The following is a 24,544-nucleotide window of genomic DNA, read 5'->3' as shown; positions in this document are numbered from 1 at the left end:
GCATACTCATTCCATTATTTTCACATATCAAACTGTAAATCTATACCGCAAATTAGGTAACATTACCTCTGAAAACTCTCTTATTCCAAAGGAGTAACAAATAATAACCATCAACTGTATGGTTCAGATGTGGAGAACAAGTTAAAACATAAAAAGTACTCTTGTCAAAAATAATACTTTCTCAGTTCAATAATAATTCAACATATCTAATTGGTCACATTTGAGAAAGAGATATAGATAGATATAGATTTAGCCATTTAGGGAAGCGAATCAAGCAGCGGATTCATGGTTTATAGAGGTTACGAGGTTTTGTCTTTATTATAATGGTTTCCTTTTTCTAATTTGTTTTTTCTTCCATCATCCGAAAGAATGTTGCAGGTTGGTCTTATGTTAGGAACCATCCCTAGTTTTTCTTTCCTGTAACATATATATATATATATATATATATATATATATATATATATATATTATAGAAAATAGTACGACGAAATAGGAGAGAAATAAAAAAAATATTATCTAATAAAAAAAATGTAATTTGACATGTATGGAACTGGTTCACAGTAAAATTAGTGTGCATCAGGCTCATGCACGTGAATCATGAGACACTACTAATAATAAGGGATGAAAATTGGGCGGGGCGGGTGCGGAGGATGGTACATCCACACCCGCACCCGCACCCGCATAAAATTCCAATCCCCATCTCCGCCCTACCACTCATTGCGGGGGAAAATTCCAGACCCATCCCCGCCCCATTAGGTACGCATTTATACCCATCCCCGCCCCACTACCCGCATGGGTACCCGCACCCGCTTCATATCCGCGTCGTACCCACTTCATCCCCACCCCCACCACCCGCATGGGTATCCGCACCCGCTTCGTACCTGCGTCATACCCTCATATTTATATTTTGCAAGATAAAATTATTAATAATATAAGTATATAAATAAAATTTTAATCATGTATATGTGGGGCGGGCAGAGGTGGGGCGGGCAGGGGTGGGGCTGGATGGACATGGATGGGGCAGGGCGGGCGGGGGTGGGGTGGGTATAGCATAAAATCCATACCTGCTCCACCACCCACTACGTGTAGGATTTTAATTCCCATCCCCGTCCAACTTGGGCGGGGATGGGGAAGGTCTCCTACTTGACCCGCCCCACTGTCATCCCTAACTATTTAATACACATAAATTGATTATATCACAAACAGATACACTATATAAGAAAAAAAAATACACTATATCACAAACAAATACACTATAACACAAAGAAACACTATAGCTCTTGTAAAAAAAAACACTATAAAAAGAGAAACACATTATACCACATACAAACATACTATATCAAAACAGACAATATTATACTAATCTTGTATAATAGATTTAATTGTACAATCAACTGTAATGCGCAAAACACACTATATATCACAAACAGATACTCTATATCACAAACAAACACACTATAGCACAAAGAAACACTATCATAATAAACATACTATGATACTATAGCATAGACAAACACACTATAGCACAAAGAAACACTATCATAATAAACATACTATGATACTATAGCATAGACAAACACACTATAGTGACTATACCACACACAAAAACACTATATCGAAACTAACAATAGAATCTTAATCTTCTATAAAATGTTCAATTGTACAATCACATTACAAAAACTGAAAAACTGAATAAGAACTTGAAGAGAGAAAAAATAAAGTAATTATGAGAGAGAAACTAAAAAATAAGAAAATTTAAATAGAGAGAAAGACAAAATAGTAGAAATTGTAATCATTATCACCTACATAACATCGATTGAATTCTGATTCGTACGATTTTTTTTTTTAAAATGTTGCAATTAACATAAAACCTCTAAAAAAAGAAAACTCGCTATTGGAAAACAACAGAGGGAGTATAACTAATTTTTACAAAAATTGGAACAGAAAATCACCATTCTTTTTGGCGCGAGAAGACGAATGTCGATATGCTAGAGAGAGAAAGAGAAAGGTGAGAAGTGACAAAAATGGAGGTGATGAGAATAGCAATATCAGGAACACAAAGAGGCAAATTAATATCAGCAGGCTACACTTCTCTCTCTTCTCTCTCCTCCATTTCTCCTTCTCTTCTTGCTCGAGGTTCTTCTTCTCTTTCTCTCTCCTCTTTTTTTTCATTAGTTCAATCCAATTATGATGCTATATTACTCTGATTTTATCTTCTCTTTATCATTGATTATCATTATATTCAAAGGTTTTAGGTTTTTTTTATAAATACAATTTGATTATTACTGTTGATTTCATCTTCGATTGTTTAATATTTCTGTTTGATGCGCACTTCTTCCAACTGTTTGATCAAATGTCTAGCTGAACATTTTTGTTGTCACACATTTGCCTTCTTTCTATCAATTTGAATACTCCAATGTATATGTATTCAAATTCTTAGGTTATTTAGTTGTGCTTTTTTTCTTTCGCATTTTGATTGTGATAGTAATTAGCTATATGTCATTTTATATGGATTGTTGTATTGGGGAAGATAACATTCCTTAATAAGAGGAATCAATGCCAGAAAATATTAGTCATTTAGCGGACGCAACGCAATTGATTGGATTTGGAACCAATATTGTGCTTCTTTATCCAAACCTAACTCCAAATTAAATGGGACTTTATTGATTTCCTTGCTATTTTTTTGATTTGGAAAGACTGGAAATGTGAGTTCAATCAATTTAATTCGTTTACGATAAAGTTTGGGTCAATTTTTTGAACAGAGGTCGATGTATTACATGTTGTGTAATGAACTATCTTCAAAGCAGATTAAAGACTGAAACTGATATTTGATTGAGAATCTGGAAATTTACAGCAAATATAAAGATAGTAACAAGCTTTCGAGAGGCTTATTTTTCTCCCAAAACTAAACACTAGACTCTCCAATAATTTCAGCACAATTTCTCTTTCCCTAACTTATTCTATATATAGAGTTTCTTCCCTAATCCCTACCAACTCCTTAACTTATTTTTCAAGCTACCCTTAACTGACATAACTAAAATAATGATCACTTTCAGACATACCTTGATAAGACGTAAGGATTTTGTTATCTTGGTGCATGTTACTTCTATGTGGTAAGAGGACTGATTTAGAAGTGAACTTCGCCTGGTATGTAATGAAAATTGTAATGATAAGTGAATGTTCTCGAGTCAGTTTGTTATGCATAAAATGCTATCGCCATAACTCTTTGTTTTCCCCTTTTAAACTGCTTTTGGTCGTTGCCAGTTTAAGTCAACTACATGTTGTTATCTATCTACTTTTGACCTATAGCACACGCTTGTTGTTTAATGTCCAGTGAAGCCCCAAGGGATGCCAAGTTGATTTTGGCCAAGCTGAGTCGTTGTATATGCTTAGAGGATATACACTCTGCTGATATACTTGCTACTGCTTCTGCTTATATGATGTTCCTTTTTTCTTCTCGTCTTCTATATCATCAGGCCGATTTTTATTAGTCAAAGTGCAGTCTCAAGTAGATATCTTACATCCTATATTTCAACAGATTTAAATATTTCAGAAGTTGAAGCCCTTGAAATATTGAAGGCTGCATCACATAGCAGCAGAAAAGACAACGCTGGTGGAAGTCATGCAGTTCTCAATGGTATTTCTTTTGCTTCCCTAAATTCATCTAAAGGATGGCTAAATAATGTCGTGGAACATCATGCCATCTTGTAAGATGCATGTATGAAAAAAGAGTGTATTATTATTTTTGATGGGTTGTAACAATGAAATATGTGGCTAGAAAATTCCAGCATGTTATGTGATGTACTGATGATCACTTCAAACATTGGCCACTTCTCCGATCTTTATTTATGTACTTAACACAGATTTAACTTCATCTAAGACAACCTTTAATATGTCTGCTGTAGGTGCTCAAAATGCATGGGAAATGTTGCATGGGGACTCGTGTACACGGATCACTACATCTTCTGCTGATGTTGATGACATCCTAGGTGGTGGTATAAGCTGTAAAGAAGTTACTGAGATAGGTATGTCGTACTCCATTGTATACATCAACAGAAAAGCTGACATAAGCTAGTTTTTCTAAGTACTACAGTCTTCATATCTTCTTGCTTACAAGTTGGTCTTGCAGTGCTGAAATACTTACTTTTGTCAAATGTAGGTGGAGTACCTGGCATTGGCAAAACACAATTCGGGTATGCAACCAAAGTTTTAATTTAGTCTCTCGAGTTATGTTATGCTTTGATATTGATGTTGTATAAATTTCAGGATTCAACTTGCAATTAATGTCCAAATTCCAGTCGACTTTGGTGGTCTTGGAGGAAAAGCAATTTATGTAGGTGAGTCATAGCTGCACCAATTAACCTGACTTTCTTATGCTTGAATCTGAGCTGTTTAGATGCATGTTTAGATACAGAGGGCAGCTTCATAGTGGAGCGTGCTTTACAGATTGCTGAAGGTTGCATTGACGTCATGGGGGAGGATGATTACTTTCGGCAAAGAGATATTCGAGCTGTTAGAGAAAAATTGCTCCCAGAGGTTTTTTTGGCTAACATATTCTATTTTAGAATCTGCAGTTACACTGAGCTGATTGCTATGATAAATCATCTGGACGAATGGGTCTCTAAGCATAAAGATGTATGTATCATATCTTTCCATAGATTATCTAATATGTTATTGTTTGAGGGTCCTTTTTACCGCATCTTTCTAACCATTGACTAGATTTATTCTAGTAAGTATTCTGCTTATTAAATTTTGTGCAGTATCTAGCTAATTGTTTTGGGAATTGGAAAATAGTTGCAATGATGCATAATTTGGCTGTTGAGCTGCCAAAATGACATGAAATGAGTTCTGGACCACGGAAAGAATAGATCCAATCAAATTTATAATTCTTATTGTCTAAGGGATTCAGGCGAACACTATATTCTATGAAAAATCTTGTGAAATGTTCAGTAGCAGTTTTGTTTCTGTAGTCTGCCTAGTTTGAAATTTTAATTATGCAAATAGCTGAAACAGTATTCTGTTCATATGTTATGAATGAGTTTGACTTATTAGCTGTGTGTTCTTTCAGGTCAAAGTGGTTGTAATTGATAGTCTAACATTTTATTTCCGTCAAGATTTTGAGGACATGGCCCTCAGGACTCGGATTCTTGGTGAGATGGCACTGAAATTGATGAAGCTTGCACATAAGTTCAATCTGGCTGTAAGTGAAAGTCTCGCTCTTAAACTTCCCTGTTGTAAGGTGCACTTGGGCTGAACAAACAGATGAGAGTCTACTTGATGTTAGTCTCACAAACTGACAGATGTAGACACAGATTCATCTCAGGAACCTTAATTTATTGTTCAGAACTCGGAAGTGTATGACTAGGTCCTATAGTTTTTCTTGATTGACAGTTTCAATTGGGTACATGAAGGGACTGGAAATAAAGTTTGGATTTATTCCAACCACCTCGTGCTTCTTTGTTAGTCTCATTTGACCTTATTAAGTAATTTATATATTTCAAAAAAGATATATAGTCATGCAAGGTTTTATTATATCTGTCATAATCTGTTTTCGGAAGTATACACTGGAGACTGCATATTCCAAATGGGATTAACAAAAAATGACAGAGGTATTAGATACAAATAATTGAACTATGTTTATAGTGTTGTGTTCAACATGTTTTTACTTATTAAATAAGTTAATGTAGGTTTCATAAAGTTATACCAATAACAAATAAGTTGACGTAACTTCAGATAAGTCGAAATCAATTGAATAGAACCCACCCATGATGTGCATAAGAGCTTCAGTCATGATCTGACCAAGTTCACCATTGTTTTTTTTTTTTTCATGTATCTTTCAGGTGGTCATATTAAATCAAGCGGCAACCAAGTATACAGAAGGTTCATGTCAACTTACTTTAGCACTAGGTAACAATAATTTTCTCATCTCTTTGCCCACTTGAATTACACTGGCTTGCACTACTGCTTTCTTGTTGTTCTCTGAAGGTAAGATAAACTAAGGAATTATGTTAGTCTTCTCATAAGATTCAGCATTGCCCTTTTGATTTTCATTCAAACTGATCTTTCTGGGCAGGTGACAGTTGGTCTCATGCAAGTACAAACAGGATCATCTTATACTGGAAAGGGGATGAGCGTTGCGCTTATGTTGACAAATCACCCTCTCTTCCATCCGCCTCTGCACCATACTCTATTACAGCTAAGGGTATCCGAAACTCAAGTAAAAATTGTAAAAGACTGAAAATTCTGTGAGCCTATTCTATTCAGTTGGTTCCATATTCCAATAGATTGCAAATGGTTTTTTCGCTTGTACATTTATCACGGTTCCTTGCTTGGTGCTTTTTTCAGCTCCAGTTTGCTTGCTGAACTGATTAAAAGTTGCTCCTCTCAAGAAAATAAATATAAAATCTAAAGTATTGCATTCAAAGAGTATTGTGTGATGCGAAAGTCTCAATTTATCTTAGATATATGCATTCTTTTGCATCTTAACTCTTTTAAGTATAAAAAATGGTTACTATGTCCTAGCTAAACTCCTTTCCTACCCCATCTGGTGAGATAATGACTAATTCTGCTTACTATGTCCTTTCACAACAAAATGAAATCTACATCAGGACAACTCCGACAATTACGAAAGTATTTCGTATCATCTCAAGTTTGAACTGTTGAACATCATGCAAAAATGGAAAATCTGGCACAACAGCATGGTTGTTTATGCCAACCTCCATCAGAGAGGAATGGGTGCCATAGATTGATATCCCATCTGCCTCAGTGAAATGAAAGACACACAACATCACTTCCGTTGGTGCCAACTGGCCACTGGAGCATGGGTAACCAATCAGCTGATTGTTCGTTTCCCTGACGAAAGACCATACCCCCCCCCCCCTAGAGTGGCTCATTGCTTGGGTTATATATTTGAGGAGAAGACGGGAGACTAGGAGGTCACACTGCACATCTAATGGCGATGCGAACATGCTAACTCAGCAATACAAACTGAAGTTAACGCTTACCTTCAAGCCATACAATGGGACCAACACCAGGGTTATACTTGCATTAACATCCAGACAGAGTCAGAGCTTCTTGTTTGATACCTCAAATCTCCTAAAGTGTGCGAAATAACAAGTAATTGGGCTACAGATGCAATCTGTAAGATCGCTTATTCCATACAATGGTGTAGGATCACAAAAGTCTCCTGAGTACAATATCTCGAAAAATTAAAATAGGGGTTTTTCACCTTATATACGGATATACCTTTGCGTTTATTTAGTTTCTACATTGTATATCGAACTTTTATAAATTCTACACAATGCCCTTAAACTTATATTTTTTATACACTATTCCAACCCCCCCCCCCCCCAACTAGAAGTCGCTAATTTCATTTACGTAGGAATTGGGATGGGATCAAGTCTTGAGCTTTCCTGTAATTTCTATCCCAAATATTTGCTTGGGATTTTCATAGGGGTCGAGGTATATGGTTGTAAACTTATAATGGGCCTCTGCGTAAGGTCCCTGTGTGAGGGTAACACAAAGAATTTCTTCTTATATATTAAAAATTCTAATTTTATTTACATTTTGTAATATAGTGATAATGTAACTTATACATAGTTGAGCTGCTGGAGAGAATATTTATAAGTCAGATCAATTCCACCTTGATTACAAAAAAATGAACAAAATTAATGATGCATAGTTAATGGGTGGGAAGTTATGTATCAAAGAAATAAGTTTGGAGGTACCGTGCGAAATCTTTGAAAAGTCAGGGATTAACGTAAAAAAATAAAAGGAATGCAAGAGTATAATATAGAAGAACCCCAATAAAATCGCAAATAAGTACATGCACCCAAGTGCATGTAGAGCATGGTGCACTCTTTTCTAAACTATGTCGTTTTATTATTTTTAGAGTCTATAATTTTAAAAAATTATTGTTATTTGTTTCCTTAAATTTTGCAAGTAAAGATTCCTTTTTCAAATTTAAATTTAAAAGGTATATGTTCTTTTACCTTAAGTGTAGATGTTCATTTATTATATGTTCTTTTCATTATAACATTTGTTCTTTTATAAATATAGATTTATACGTTCTTTAATTTTAAGCCATGTGTTCTTTTTAAAACTAGAAAAGTTATTGAAAAAAGTTCGTGTTCTTTTATATTAATTGTATGTTCTTTTTGGGTGCACCATGAACATTGTGCACCCTAGTCCATAATCCACGCTTTGCAATAAAATAGAATGAAACCAGACTAAGCTTGGCCTAATGGTAAGCAAAAAAAACCTTCCAATCTCAAAGTTGGGGTTCAATGACTCCAATCCCCACTATGAGCACTTTGGAGAGAAATGTCCTAATCAAAGTATTCGTTCGCTAATCCGGACGGGGTTAACATAAGGTTCCGATCAAGTAGGGTCATTCATCTTACCATCCGGAAAAAAATGATGATTTATTTTTTAAAAAAAATTAACATCAATTTTTTTTTTTTTTCAAAAAAAAATTCATCCCTCCTTTTCATAGTTTCATAAACTTGGACAATCAAATTAATTGGCGCTTCCCTCTCCTCCCTTACACACTTCGTCACTTGCAAAGACTCGCCGACTGCCGCCCCACTCACGCCGTCAAGCTTCAACCAATTGCTGCAATAAACCAGCGTTCAAAACCAAACAAAACCACAGGTAAGTTGAAACCCAAAAATATTCAATTTTTTGCCCTAATTTTACTAGCTTTGATATTATGTACTTAATTGCAATACTTTTGGCGTTAATTTAGCTGTAATTTTCTGGTGTAATTTGAATTTTCGCTCTTAAATTGGTCGGAATGTGCTTGATTAGAAATGTTGTGTTGAAATTGTGACTTGGTACTTGACTTTGTAGATTAAAATTTGGTTTTTCTCATTTAATTAGGGTGGATGAAGGGAATTATATTGATTTTATGCTTATTTATTTTGTATATGACCTAAAATTCTGATAATTCTTTTGTTTGATTAGATATATATGCTTTGATTAATTGGAATTGAATTTGGAGTAAGATTTGGATTGCAAAAATTGAGATGGTTGTATTTTAATAAAGTTTGGGAAAGTGTATTTGATACTTTTGTGTTATTTACCTACAGCTTATTTAACTAAGATGGAAAAGATTAATACGGTCGGTATTAATTAGAATATGTGCAGCTAATAATTAGGATATTCACTTGCTAACATGCCTCCTCAAGTTGGAGCGTGTAAATTGTGAATGCCGGACTTGCTTAACATATGATGAAACTGTGCATGACTGAGACTTTCAGTAAACTCATGGACAACTTGATGGCCTGATGAAATGTAACGCGGGCAGTAGATGTACACTATATTCTGAATTCTGGCATTTTTGTGACTTTATGGTTGGTAATGTTTCCTAGATTATTGAAGAAGTGGTGGCTTTTGCTCGTTGATCATGGCACAAGTTGAGCCTGTCAATTCGCACTTAGAACCTGTACAGGCTAACGTTACACCGAGGAGACCCAGGATCCTTCTTGCTGCTAGTGGAAGTGTTGCTGCGATCAAGTTTGGGAACCTGTGTCATTGCTTTTCTGAATGGGCTGATGTGAAAGCAGTGGCCACGAAATCTGCTTTGCATTTCATTGACAGTGTGACAATTCCAGAGGATGTAATTCTGTACACGGATGAGGATGAATGGTCTAGTTGGAGTAAAATTGGTGATAATGTTCTGCACATTGAGCTGCGTAAGTGGGCTGACCTCATCGTTATTGCCCCTCTTTCAGCAAATACTCTCGGCAAGGTACTTTTTTTTCCTCCATTCCATATTCTCTGGTCACTTGAACTGAGCTTTCTCATTCCATAATTTCTGTCACTTCAATTACCAGTGCACTATCATTTGCTCACTAAGTATATTAATACACTACTACTTGTCAGTCTATACTACCAATGCAATAACTAACACTTCCTAAAAAGTTGTGCATAATATCTTAATATCAAACGACAATTGATATGAATTTAGGGAGACTGATGGGTATATATTGAGAAATCTGTCTTGCCTCTACATTGAAATGTTTATTATGGCTCCAACGACAGATAAATTAAACAACGGAAGCCTGATCAAAACCTGAAGCCACATAATGAAGTTACTTTTTGAAGTATCATAAGAGGGTCAGTCTTGTCCCAGTCAACTATCAGCTCTTTGTACTCTGCTAATAGAAAAATCTCACAACAGCTAAATTGAAGATTTTCCTTGATTCACAATAAGCTCGGTTAGGACAACTGTGTCCACTCTAATTCTTGACATTATACTCATAGTGTGTCCACTGACCTATAATGATAAATCATCTTAGCCTAGGCCCTTGAATTAAGAAGCTTTATTCCAGCGACCACTAACCCCTGATCTGGCATCAGAATAATGAGAGCAGCATGATATATAAGACACTTCACTGCTGAATAACCTTACCAGTCCACATAAAACTTTACATGCTTGGTGACTTTAAATTTAACCAAGTTCTAGCCTCAATTGTATCGAGTTCTAAAATCATAGTTGGAATAAGGTGAAATCTGCTAGAAGTAATTCAAAGTTTTCTTAGTCATGGAACTAATTATATCAAGCATCGCATCAGAAGCAGGCTCAACTTCATCAACACAATCTGTGTGAAGAGAAAGATAGAACTAAAGAGGACTTATGGGAATTTTTTATTTATTCATTTGAGCCAATGTAAAATTAAAAATCTTGTGTTCCTGTAGAAACTAGAAAGTTACGTCAAGCTATTCTAAAGCTGTAAGCACTTGTTTGCATTTCCTGTTTGTGTCCTTGCTTTTCAACTGCTTTATTTTTAATGGTCCTATGTTTTTTCGATGTGATATAGCATAAATTATTAAGTAAAGCTAACTTTCTTTGTGCATTTTTATATTACTTGCCGCACTTGCACTTATATGAAGTGTGCTTCAGTTACGCGTCCAATAAGCTCTTTCCTTCTCTCCCTTTGATGCTTGACACTAAGAGGGCGGGATAAACTAGCCACAAAGATTAGGGGCTGTCTGTAAATTTGAATGGTGGTGTGGCGTATCTAGGAATTTACTCATGGGGGTACGAATACGTAAATAGTTAGACTCGTTAATTATTTTTTTTCAAAATAAAGCTTTATTAACATTTTTTTCTCCCTAAGTTTAAGTAAGAACTTAGATATAATTGCTAACTATTTAAGTGTTCAATGTTTCAATTTAAATAACCAGATCTTTAAAAATAAGTTGTTCAATTTAGAAACAGTTGTTTAAGTATATAAATGAGGAAATTTTGAAGGAAAAAGAATAGAGACAAAATTATTATTTCGGAGCTTTTGTTTTTGTGGGCTTATGAATTTGTAGTTGCAGAGTAATCTTACTTATAAATTTTTAGTTTCACACTAATAGCCATAGGCCCATAGAGAGTAGTATATAGTAGAAGTGTTGAAGATAAATTAAACATGAGTCAAAGGGGAGTAATTAAAAGCAAAAAAAGAACTTTGTGGGGTTTTGAACTCAAGACCTCCTCATGAATCCATGGATCTTTCTTTTCCCTTCTGCTACCAACAAGAAAAACCTCACCATATTGATTTGTTTTCATTATTTTCCAGAAATAATGGGGGTACAGCTGTACTCCTTGTACCCCCTCTAGATCCGCCTACTGGTGTGTAAACTTTGCAAGGAGCCAAAAAACATTAGGACTATATGATTCAGGACATGATTAATTATATAAATCTTGGCTCACATGTCCTAGGATTGACTCTTGTTCTAAAAAGCTTTGCTGCACTCAGGCATGCGTTAGGATTTTTTCTCGGGAGTAGAAAGTGGTCTTTATGTTGTGTTTCATTAGAGCTTAATTTCATGTTAGTTTATTGTCAGCAAAAATAAACAGGATGTCAATACTAGAATAAAGGGATTTAGTGGTAGCTGAGATGGTAGCTTTTCTCTCGTAGCCCCGGGGGGGGGGGGGGGGATTATATCCATAGTATTACACTATGAGAATGTTTTGTTTTATTTATTTTTCCACCAGCATTTAACATTAAAGCATCATTACTAACATTGAATCAGATTATATTATTACTTTTTTATCAATTCATTTTCCCTTTATCTAGATTAGAGGACTGGTTGAAAAAGATGCTGAAGTGGAAGTGTATGTGGGATGGTGGGAAGTAGGTTTAGATTATGCAGTTCTTGAAAATGGATTATCAAGTTAGGTTGAGTTTGGGTTATCTTCGGGTGAAGAGCCATTTAATTGGATTTGGTCGGTTTGAGTCTTTTGTGGTTATACTTCCTCCTTCCCTTTCAGATTGCCCCAGCTTCCTATTATTTTCGTACCTTCAAGTTTGCCTCATAGGCTCATACCATAAATGGCAATGAGGGACCACCACTTACCCTCACACCCTCTGATTTTCAATCTCATCAACTCCACCCGACCAAAACTTTAAAATGTAGAAATAATCCAATGGAGCAATCTTAAAGGGACGCAGTGAGTGCTATACATATGATGATGAATATTAGTCACATTATTTTTCGCCTCCTGTTGGTTTCGATCTGTTCAATTGGGTATGGTCAAAATCAGATCATGTAAGTTGGGGTACAGTTTGGATTTGGATTGGATAATCAAGAACCTGTCAGTTATTCCAAATTTAGTAGTCATAGATCAATGGACAACTTTGACAAAGAGATCCCAACGGTTGTTGGTTCACATTTGCATCTCAAACTGAGCTTCACTTTTGATTTATCTAGTTATGCTTTGTGTAAAATATTTCAGTAACGTCTAAATATGCAATTGCTGCTATTTTTCCGTAGATTGCCGGGGGATTATGTGACAATCTGCTTACGTGTGTTATACGAGCATGGGACTACAACAAACCCTTATTTGTTGCCCCGGCTATGAACACCTTCATGTGGAATAATCCATTCACAGAGAAGCATCTTCTGTCAATCGATGAGCTTGGCATTACTCTGATTCCTCCAGTTACAAAGAGATTGGCTTGTGGAGATTATGGAAATGGAGCTATGGCCGAACCATCTCTCATATATAAGACCATACGGTTGTTCTTGGAGTCTCATCCGCTGTCTGCTGGCTCAAATGTATAGTATTGCACAAGTTATGTTTCTTTTACCATGTGTGAGGATTTCGGAAGTAATTATGCTTCCATTGTATATTGTGGTTAGGTGTGTGAATGTTTGTTTCCATGACACTAGGTATTTTGATTAAGCAGAGCAGGTTGTGGAGCTTTCTTTTGGCTGATTAAAAGCCTCTTTTGTTCTTGTTGGAGATGTCACAGGTCAAATGGTTATGTTTTAAGCATTGTAGTTTGTAGTTTGTAGTTTGTTGAACTAAACCAAACACCCCCCCCCCCCGCACGGGGATAGTACTGCTTGGGCTCTTGCTAAGGTCCTAACTCCTATCTCAAGATTACTAACTAGGGTGGGAGGCCAAGCGAGAGAATGGTTAGGAGAATCGAATTTGAGCCAGGCGAGTGGAAGGCATATATGCCTTGCCACTTGAAGCACACAACTTCCTCATGTGTGTTGGACAATATGTTATGAGACCAAACATGAGTATGGATATAATGTAGTTTCATTACTTGCTATGTTCTTTTTAAATTGCAATAGTCTGATTTTTACAATCTCCATTCTCTAGTGCATATCTGTAATTACATGAGTATATATTGTGATTGTTATGTTAAGTTAAAACTTTCAAAATTTCGTTATAAAATTCAAAATATTCCAATTTAAAAACACAATGGGTGTACTAAGGTTTTGTTTTTCTCAATTTATCATTTTGCTTAATTTTGCTAAATTGAACTTATTTCTTGTTGAAATTTATTTTTAAAAAAGTACAATTTCTGTATGTACGGTCAATTATTAAGCTTATTTATGTTTAATTCAGCTTATTTTTACTTAATATATTTTTGCTTGAGAACAAAGCCGAGTCAAATCATTATAAGTAGAAATTAGAAATATTATTATTAGTAGGAGGATGATGTAGGCAAAGGCAAGAAATTGGTTTTAGAATGGAGCCAAAGATATGGTTGTCAATTGTCAGCCTGTCACTAATCTCCTCTTTCTTGTTGATAAAAACTTGAGGTTGAAAGAATCACTAAAAGGAAGAAAAAAATGAAAATAAAGCATGGAAAAAGTGGGTTGGTATATATGCTTAAAATCATCATGTTCTCTTGCCATAATTCGTGGTGTTTTCATGATTTTTTGATATTATCCTAAATACAATGTATTATCAAGTAGTATAAATTTTAGAGCAATCCCAATGGTGATCAAACCCATCACCAAAATCAAAAAATTTGGATTGAACAAAAAAAACATGGATCCCATTAGTGACATAAAACCCATCACCAAATGACAAAACATGTCATTGTTCACATGGTGAACAAACTCATCACCTCATGACTGCTGCCACGTGGCTTTGTTACATACAACCAGCCAGTGGCAAGCTGCCACGTGGCTACTGCTGTGTAATTTTGGGAAATTTCATGGAAATTTCCACGGAATTTCCCAGAAAATCCCTATTTCAAAAAAAAAAAACCAAAATTCATATTTTTTCCCCCTCTATAAAATGATACCCATATTGATATATTTCAGAACAAAAAAAAAAACTTCCCCTCACCTTTCTCTCTCTAAAAATAATACCCAATTAATTATTATTTTAGTAATAACCCAATAATGATAGTTAATTTTTGGTAATTAATTATTATAATTTTAAGTAATCATAAGATGATTCATTTTTATTATTAATATGTAAATTATATTATTAATTGAAGTAGGAATGAGAAATAGGAGAGAGAAAGTTGAGGTAGGGTAGTGAAAAGTAGGAGAGATAAAGTGGAGTTTGATGGTTTTTTTGTTCATGAGTGGAGTGGAGGTGATACATTTGTTCATGAAATGATCAAAACATGACTAAGTAGGAAAATTTGGTGATCAAACCCATCACCATTGGGAATGCTCTTAGTAGTTCTTTGGTTGGTGCCACTCATTTGTATTATTCGACAAGATCACAAGACTTGGCATATTCCACAATTCATCCGCTTGTTCCTCTCATTTGCGTTGTCTTATTTTGTTTTTTGAACTTTAGTTGCAATATGTAGCATGCACATGTTCATCGTGCTAATAAATTGGTACATTTTTATATAAGAAAGATTTGATGGCTGATCGATTATTGAAGTAACAATGTTAATGGTGATGATATAATAGCAGTAATGTTAATGAGAATTTTAACTTTTGAAATCTAAACTTATAAGTTCAATCTTCAATACAGATGCTTTTGGGATGTGATTCCCTTACAATTTCTCATTCTCAAAGGATTTTGTATGTGTAGCTATGTCAGATAATCTGTGCGAGGTTTCGTTTCAGTAGGACATTTCTAATTTCTTTTTACCAATAAAAATCTTATAAGTTCATGAGCTATTTTTCTAGTTAGTTTAAAGTACTAGATGTATGATAAATAGTTGAGTTTTTTCTTCAAAATTAGATGTTTGAATTTGATATAGATATTGTGTCTTTGTGTGTGTTGAATTTCAATTCTGAGTTCCCTGTAAAAAAAAATATCAATTGCAATTTCGAGGTTATGATGTAAATTAAATTTGGGAGACTATAAAGTATTTGGTCAGCCCAAAAAAAAAAATCAGTACTTATATAAATCAAAAACATAATAGAGAATCCAATTTCACTATAAATATTAGTAGTTTTGATTAAAATAATCTATTAAAATGAACTCTAACCTTCACATAATTTCCACATACTATTAATCAACAAAATAAGCATCACAAATTATTAGAATAGGCGATCTAATTTTAACATAAAATTAGACAAATTCAAATTGAATTTTTCTAACAAGCTCATTCCATTTCATGCAACCCAAAATTATCCTAGTAATTCCTTCTTTTCTCGTTCCTTTATTCTTGATTATCGAACTACAACAGATAATTTCAAAAAAAAACTAAATTGGTGGTCTTAACGGATTAAACTAGTTACTAAATGGATTAAACAATGTCATTACTGAATAGATTAAACTGATTACGAAATAGATTAACTTGGTCCCTAAATAGATTAAACTAGTCACTATATTAAAATTAGGCGATCTCTTATAAAACCAACTGAATAAGCACAACTCTGTATATTAGCTAGATTTCAACTAAATCAAAAACCCTTTACAATTTATAAAAATTATTAAAAGAGACGATCTAATTTTAATATAAAAGTAGATATAGTCACTAAAATAAACTAAACTAGCCACCGAAAGAGATTAACCTAGTCACTATTTGGCTAAATTTTTTAATATTGAACTTACCATTACCTAATTTTAATTTAAAAATAGGCGATCTCTCACAAAACAAACTCTATAGTTTAATCCAACCTAACTACGCAAGTTAGCCCAAAAATTATGTCTACTTTGTACAACTTTATAAAATACACACAGTAGTTTATATCTTGATGATTAACTCCTTTTGAAGTTTGACTACACACCAACCCCAAACACACCCACTTTTTTTCCCCTCTTGTCACCAACCCCCTCCTCTTTAGCCACCAAAGCTTGGTTGGTGAGTCCTCCAAAACTGCTAAATTCTCTCTCTCCTGAAAAAAAAACTAAAACCCACCAAAATTTCAGACATCAAAAAAATTACAAGTGAAGGAAACAATAATGGCTCAAGCTAGCACCATAAACAATGGTGTCAAAAGCACCCAATTATGCCCCAATTTACCCAAAACCCACTTATCCAAATCTTCAAAATCTGTTAAATTTGGATCAAATTTGAGATTTTCTCCAAAGTTGAAATCTTTTAACAATGAAAGAGTTGGTGGGAATTCATCAGTTGTTTTCAGGGTTAGGGCTTCAGTTGCAGCAGCAGCTGAAAAATCATCAACTGCACCAGAAATTGTGCTACAACCCATCAAAGAGATCTCGGGTACCATTCAATTGCCCGGATCCAAGTCATTATCTAATCGGATTCTACTTCTTGCTGCCCTTTCTGAGGTACTTTTCAATTGTTCGATTTCTTTTTTTCTTAGAACTTGTGAATTTGTATACTTTATCCGTTTCTAAATACGTGCAACATTTGAATAGTAACGAGTATTTATCTACCAACTTATTTAATATTCTCTCACGAATGTATAAGAAAAAATATAGTGTTTTATTTGATTGGTATGCGTATTTTTATAATATCAACTTTTTATTATTTTAGAGGACAAAGTAGTGTATTGGGTAGCGTGTAAAGAGGTTGGAACGCAGGAATTATTTAACCTTTCAAGTTTGATAATTTGATATTTTTCATAGTGAAATGTTTATTAGCATAGAATCATGCTTTTTAGTTTTTAGTGGAGTGTGCATTTATTCTTTATGTTGTTTGATGGCTATGATTAAGAATTGGATTCTGGTTATTTGCTTGAGTATTTAGAAATTAATTGTGGGTGTTGGTGATAATGTAACAAAATTGTTTTGAATGTGTGAGAATGTGATTTTAATTATATGAGGAAATGATGGGTTATTTATTGTAATGTGGGAATTTATGATAATATGTTGGAGGTTGAAACAAGTGATGATTTTGAAGTGGGTTATGAAGGCTTTCCCCCATTTTTTTTACCTTTCATGTGTTGTATGTAGCAGACTGCCAAAGCAATTCTTCTGAGCAGCTTGGCATATTTCCATTGCAACTCATAATCTCAATCCAAGCGCGATCAATTACCTGCCATGCTAGCACTTTAAGTAGCAAAATCACGCTTGAAGAAAAGATAATACCACAGGCTTCTATAGTTCTATTCCTTGTGATATAGGACACAAGTATCATCCTAGATGACTTCCCTAGCCCTGCAAATAATTCCTGGAAGGAAGTCCGTTGAGCATCCTTGATCAAGTAAAATTAGCGCTTTCTTTTGGGTAACACAAACTATACTCGAACCACTTTATGCTAAGGGATCACATTGCATCTCTTGCAGAACTTTTAACATTTCTAACATGGCATAAGCACGGAAACACCCTGTGAAGTTGCTAGTAACCATCTTTCTTGATAAATCAAGAATCCCTGTTCTTATTTGCATACAAAGGGATAAGTCTTGTCTGAGAGGGATTGACATATCTCCTGCTGGATAGACTTTGTGTTCATCTCTAATGTTATTCTGAGTTTGCATTGTATGTGTTGTGTTTTCCTTTTTCTTCTTGTTTGTGTGTGTGTGTGTGTGTGTGTGTGTTACCCAAACTTGTACGGAAATTTCCATCCTAACGAGAATTATGCTGCAGGGAACAACAGTGGTTGACAACTTGCTATATAGTGATGATATCCGTTACATGCTGGATGCTTTGAGAACTCTTGGGTTGAATGTGGAGGATGATAATATAGCCAAAAGGGCAATCGTGGAGGGTTGCGGTGGTTTGTTTCCTGTTGGAAAAGATGGGAAAGAAATTGAACTTTTTCTTGGAAATGCAGGAACAGCAATGCGCCCATTGACAGCTGCAGTTGCTGTTGCTGGAGGAAATTCTAGGTTTGTCTACTAAGGCCTTCCATGTCATCGTGAGGCTGTTAATATTCTTTTATTTTGTGTGGAGACTTGTTTCCTCTTGCTACAATTGCAAAGGGGGCTGGGATTGATTAACAATGCAGAACTCAAACACTATCTTTGGTATCACCGTCTGGCAGGCGGCATCTGATCTTGCAAAACAGATTTGGAGGGTTTTGCCGGAAAGGGGTTGGGGGTGGGAGTATAGCCTCAATGTTATAGAAGATTGTGCTATACTACTGTAAAATTAACTTTTGGTTGGAACCAGATATAGTTAATAAAGTATTTTTTTATCTGGTGAGGGGTGCTTCTAGGTCCTGAAAAGTTCCACCATAGAAAAAAATTGAATTTCATTGTGAAAAGCTAAGGTGAATTCATTAAATTCAATACATGTTGTTGATTGCTTGAACTAGAATACTTCAGATATCAGTTAATTGAATTTATTTCTCTTGGAGAACATGCATGAAGAGCTTTTAACTCGCCTCTACTATCCTGCTCTTAATTATGTTTTATAAATAGATTTAGCAATTGGGAATATCCTGTAATTTGCTGGTTGCTTTTTCATATGGTATATATTGAATTGGTGTGGAGGCGTTTTACAAAGAGTGAAGGTAATTGTTGATGGGTGGATATTGAATGGAAATACTTTAATGGCGGATAGCATATTCATCTGATTGGATGTCTGAAATTTGATGAGCTCTAGTAAATGTTCCTCCATGTATGCTTGTGTATTGGGAATTTGCAATCCAGTAGTAGAGAACACCCCTGATAATTGCACTATTATTCCTGAGTTGTGAGAGCTCTCAAGAAGATAGATGGGGTTCTTCAAGTTTTTTAATTGTCTTTAGGTAGTGTAAAGGTTGCAATATTTCAAAGGATCTGTCTGATCCAACAAGTCTGCTAAATCCTTCACCAATCTGAAAGGGGAGAAGATACTGCTCTCTCTGACCTGCTTGCATGCATATAAAGCTTCTAAAACAAATAGGTTAAATGTAAAACAAGCGCAGAAGTTTTCACTTCTCTTGGGAAATGTGTGCCAAGATCTATTGCATGACATGAATTCATATTTATTGATTACATGCTCAACATGAATGGGATTAAGAATGAAATAAAGTAGCATGAGTAGGAGACAATCCGCCTGCTTTTTTAATAGGCATATACAATCAGTCATCAACATCATTGCTGCTTTAGAATTTGATTTATATTGATCTTGGTTTTTGCAGCTATGTACTTGATGGAGTGCCGAGAATGAGGGAGCGACCCATTGGGGATTTGGTAGCGGGTCTAAAGCAACTTGGCGCCGATGTTGACTGTTATCTTGGCACAAATTGTCCTCCTGTTCGAGTGAATGCTAAAGGAGGCCTTCCCGGGGGCAAGGTGAATTCTCTTGTTTTGATTAGAGAAAAATTATAAGTTAGTGTTCTATCATGCTTGACACGAACAAGTTTTTTTATCTGAAAGAGAAAGAAGTGTATGCCTTATGATTAACAGTCATATTCAAAATGATATAAAAGAGGGTGGAAGGTTACTTGCTCTATGATGATTTATGGTAGTACCGTGTTACCAATAGCAGAATTCAAGCAATATTCTTTGAACTGGTAATAACAAGTTCAAGCAATCAAGCATAGTTTAGATTAGATTCTATCAATCTCTTAGCATAGTTTAAATTCGCTTCCATCAATCTCTTTTGTGACGTAAGAAGTTCTGTTCCATTATACTTATGCTTTTTGTGAAATTTTATTTGCAGGTCAAGCTCTCTGGATCAGTTAGTAGCCAATATTTGACTGCACTGCTTATGGCTACTCCTTTGGGTCTTGGAGACGTGGAGGTTGAAATCATTGATAAATTGATTTCTGTACCCTATGTGGAGATGACAATAAAGCTAATGGAAAGGTTTGGAGTGTCTGTAGAGCATAGTGCTGACTGGGGTAGGTTCTTGATCCGAGGTGGTCAGAAGTACAAGTAAGTCTCTCTTTTTTACTACGTGTCCTGAAAAATCAATGTTTTAGTAGACTAAGATACTATAAAATACATCAGATCTCCTGGAAATGCGTATGTTGAGGGTGATGCTTCAAGTGCTAGTTACTTCATAGGAGGGGCCGCAGTCACTGGTGGGACTGTGACTGTTGAGGGTTGTGGAACGAGTAGTTTACAGGTATGATTTAAAGCCTTATTTCACATCCTTTTACTTCTCTCCTTACTGCATCTCAGCTTAATTCTGAAGAACTCTTGTTGCTCAATCTCTAGGCATAAGCTTGTTCTTTCGACCTTCTAAATTTGCAAAATCATTCTGTTAATGTAACAAACAGAAGATGAGATGGTGTTTTTGATCCTGATAAAAAAAATTAGGACATTCATGATTGGTATATGTTCTATGACAATTTCGATGATCTCTTCAATTGTAACTTGAGGACCCTTTTCTGCTAGTAAAGATTGTGTATAAGCTATTCTAGACTGTTGTATACACCTCATATTCCGGTATTGTTTATACCTAATAAACTTCTTATGATTAGTATCTTACTTGTCTCATGTGTTTTGCATAGGGTGATGTAAAATTTGCTGAAGTTCTTGAGAAGATGGGTTGCAAGGTATCCTGGACAGAGAACAGTGTCACTGTCACTGGACCACCCAGGGATGCATCTGGAAGAAAACACTTGCGCGCCGTTGACGTCAACATGAACAAAATGCCAGATGTTGCAATGACTCTTGCTGTTGTTGCTCTTTATGCAGATGGACCCACCACCATTAGAGACGGTATGCTTAACTCCTTTCTGTGAACATGACACTCTTCTTGTGCCATAGGTAGATTCCGTAGTTATTTGGTCACAATTCAAATTTGCATTGGTATTTAAAGCAAGTCTTAGGTGGTGAGACTGTTTGAAACCCATAATATAAAAGAAAGGTCACCTTGGTCTCAAAGTTAATTCTTGTGAGACCATCTCATGCAAGATTTTGCCGGGTATCTAATCCTTGTTTGCAGTTTGCACTGAGGAAAAGGAAAAAAATTAACATGGCCTATTAGTAAGCCCAAAATATTCTAACAAGAGAAATAGCCGAATAGGTAATAATATTTGTGATATGATGATCAGTGGCTAGCTGGAGGGTGAAGGAAACAGAACGGATGATTGCGATTTGCACAGAGCTCAGAAAGGTTAGCCATTTTGGATATACACATTCTTGAAGGTTTTCAACCTTGTAGAAGATTGTACTATTGATAAAAAAAATTGATGTTTATCCGGTGTACTTCGAAATTTCTTTTCAGCTGGGGGCAACAGTTGAGGAAGGATCAGATTACTGTGTGATCACTCCACCTGAGAAACTAAATGTGACGGCCATTGATACATACGATGATCACCGAATGGCCATGGCATTCTCTCTTGCTGCCTGCGCCGATGTTCCTGTTACCATCAAGGACCCGGGTTGCACTCGCAAGACTTTCCCAGACTACTTTGATGTGTTGGAAAGGTTTGCAAAGCATTAAGTGGTCTCCTACATATTCTATGAAGCATAAGCTGAGATTTTTTGAGAGAATTAGGAGATGAAAAATGCTTTCTGCTTGAGTTATCATCACATTCTTTGTATTATGATTGTAAGATTATTATAGTATAGAGTTTACAAAGTACTACTAATAATTGTTATGTATCCGATTGATCAGAAATAAGTTAATTGGAAGGCTGGACTTTGAAAATGTGACCAAGACACTAGTGTGACCATGTCATTTTGTTAATGTGAGTTCAATGTTATTGATTCAACATGTAGAGCCAAATCTCAATTCTATCGTCACTTCATATGACCAAAAATCTAAAGATGAAAAATAAAAAAGAGCATGTTGGATCAAACTCTAGCTGTATCTCTGAAATTCAATCACGCAGTTAGATCAAATGAGGATTAAAGGGAGTAATTACCCAATATGATCTTGGACAAAAAAGGATTTTCCAATGTGCTTTACGTAAATTTGATTAAACATAGTTAACATACATTGACACGAAAAAGTGATTTTTGAACAAAAGGTTGTGATGTAAAACCCGATTGTTTCTGAACCTGAACACCCCGAAAATTTTAAGGTCAATATTGACTGGACTCGACCTAACAATCATTAGTTTTATAGTTATAATCTGAAATTACGAAAAAATTCGACTAAAAGTACATCTCACTAATAAAAATCAGAATTGTTGATTCTAGTGTGACATTTATTCTATGCATACCACATTTGTATAATTAGTATGTGTGATTACATTTCAGTATTAATAATGACTTGTATTAGCCTGAATCATACATTTATTAGCTTTCCTTATTTTATTTTATTTTTGTCATCGGAGAGTTTAATAAAGAGACTTGATTCAATCGATAGTAAGTTGCAAGAGGACGAGCTTGTTGTACTTGGTTCCTAGAGACTTTCGTGCTAATACAAATATCTTGAAATCTCTTAACACGCTAACTCAACCTAAATCTTAATGTTTTGAACCACTATTAATATGACCCAACTATTGCACAAACAAAATGACCCAACTAATGCAACCCAAAATATATCTAACTCGACTAAACCGACCCGTTTTTCTAATGAAGAAATGAAGAAATTGACGGAAACATAATTAAACGCAAAAACGACGAATTTTGGAGATGAAGATGTTGATGAGGAATCTTGGAGATGAAGCAAGCAATTACCTGAGAAGACTAAGGTAAGCAAAATTAAAGTTGAATTCGTAAATCATAAAACCGAATTTTGACGTTAATTTTGAGGTGTCTGTTAAAATTTTATGTTCGAATTGTGATTTGTGCTATCAATCTCATTTGTATGATGCAAAATTTATCGAGGATTTGGTAACGAAATTGATTTTTGCAGCGAATTGTAATTTTAAGTAATGGTGTTGGATACTTTTACAGAATTTCCAGGTGATGGTGGTTTTGTTGCAATTAGCAGTGATTCATATATCTGAAGTAAACAAATTGAAGGTCTTGTATCAAATCCAAAAATACAAATTGAGTAGTTATGTATACGCTATTTTAGTCCTATCATTGTAGCCCATTCCACCATATAATCGTCCATTATCTTCTCCTTCCTTTGTCTTCTTTTGAATCTCGAATTACAACAAACAATTTTAAAAATAATTCGATAGTTTTACGGAATGTATTAAACTAGTTATTAAATAGATTGAATCAGTCACTAAACCATTCTCTTATTAATATTGGGCTTGGGATGCGCCTACTTTTAAATTAAAAGTAGACGGTATCTTACAAGATCAAGTGATTTTTTTTTTTGGCATAAACAATTGATATTAAGTAGATTTATTGTCAAATAAAACAAAATTGAAGTACAAAACGTAGAAAAGGATACGAATAAATGGAAAGTTGAGAGAAAGATAAAAAAAATGAATAGAATATTCAATAGAATAGAATAGATACATGATTTCAATAATGTGTGTATATCGGATTTTTTGAGGCAATTATTGATTCTAGGTGGAAATTCTAATTGGTCAACAAAAATAGATATCAATGCTCATTTTTTTGTTTTTCCTTAGTTCAGCCAATTTATTATGAAAGGTAAAAGGGGTAAAGAAACTTTGTGTTGATGGTCCTCTAAATATGAGTTTTCTTCTTCTGGATTTAGAAAAGGAATAAATAGATCATTTAAATTCCGGGAGGCTTCATAAAGAAGTGGGTTTTCAATGCTTATAAGTTTTGTTATTTAATGATGCTAGCATGGGTGCTGTAGATTTGTGGGAGTTTGAAGTATATAAGGATAAAAGGGTTATAAGTTTGTAATTTGTGTAATGCATGCTAACAGATGCTAGGAAGATTATGTTATTATGGGTTTTATGTATTGACAAACTATTTCTACCACAATATGTGGTTTATTAGCAAGAGTTGTGTGCTCAGAAATTTTAAAGTATTTTTAACCTCTAGCTGAAATGATGAGCAAATAAGAGTTGCTAGCTACTTTCGAGAAATTGTTTGGTGTGCTGGTATATTTGGGAGCCTGCTTTGTTTTGGATGATGCCTTAGGTTTTTCTCAATGAAGGGATTTATGTGTCTGTGTTATTGTATGTTGTTTTTGCCTTCTTTTAAGGACGTT

At 34.9% G+C, this 24,544-nt stretch overlaps 3 protein-coding genes across 4 annotated transcripts; all 3 read left to right on the top strand.

Moving 5' to 3' along the window:
• Positions 1-1,897: 1,897 nt before the first annotated feature.
• On the top strand, positions 1,898-7,562 carry LOC104905386 (DNA repair protein RAD51 homolog 3). 2 transcript variants are annotated; one of them, XM_010693917.4, is made up of 9 exons: positions 1,898-2,136; positions 3,539-3,637; positions 3,906-4,025; positions 4,160-4,193; positions 4,267-4,337; positions 4,397-4,635; positions 5,069-5,200; positions 5,841-5,907; positions 6,074-7,562. In XM_010693917.4, the coding sequence occupies exons 1-9, from the start codon at positions 2,025-2,027 to the stop codon at positions 6,247-6,249; spliced, it is 1,050 nt and encodes a 349-aa protein (XP_010692219.2). In that variant the 5' UTR covers positions 1,898-2,024; the 3' UTR covers positions 6,250-7,562. The 2 variants fall into 2 exon arrangements, with proteins under 2 accessions (XP_010692219.2, XP_010692220.2); XM_010693918.4 differs by having other exon boundaries at positions 1,899-2,136; positions 4,409-4,635.
• A 926-nt stretch (positions 7,563-8,488) lies between these two features.
• On the top strand, positions 8,489-13,273 carry LOC104905387 (phosphopantothenoylcysteine decarboxylase). Its single transcript, XM_010693919.4, has 3 exons — positions 8,489-8,652; positions 9,372-9,751; positions 12,769-13,273. Exons 2-3 carry the CDS (start codon positions 9,407-9,409, stop codon positions 13,057-13,059), a joined length of 636 nt encoding a protein of 211 aa, XP_010692221.1. The 5' UTR covers positions 8,489-8,652; positions 9,372-9,406; the 3' UTR covers positions 13,060-13,273.
• A 3,155-nt stretch (positions 13,274-16,428) lies between these two features.
• Positions 16,429-22,223, top strand: LOC104905388 (3-phosphoshikimate 1-carboxyvinyltransferase 2). The gene is made up of 8 exons (XM_010693920.4): positions 16,429-16,954; positions 18,215-18,456; positions 19,695-19,848; positions 20,219-20,433; positions 20,509-20,626; positions 21,015-21,225; positions 21,561-21,622; positions 21,734-22,223. The coding sequence occupies exons 1-8, from the start codon at positions 16,622-16,624 to the stop codon at positions 21,950-21,952; spliced, it is 1,554 nt and encodes a 517-aa protein (XP_010692222.2). The 5' UTR covers positions 16,429-16,621; the 3' UTR covers positions 21,953-22,223.
• The last annotated feature ends 2,321 nt before the right edge of the window (positions 22,224-24,544 follow it).

This window comes from Beta vulgaris, chromosome 1 (assembly GCF_026745355.1).
Source record: "Beta vulgaris subsp. vulgaris cultivar EL10 chromosome 1, EL10.2, whole genome shotgun sequence".
Classification (NCBI taxonomy): domain Eukaryota; kingdom Viridiplantae; phylum Streptophyta; class Magnoliopsida; order Caryophyllales; family Amaranthaceae; genus Beta; species Beta vulgaris.
Note: the sequence above shows the minus strand (reverse complement) of the source record. Positions and strands in the feature narration are given on the sequence as shown.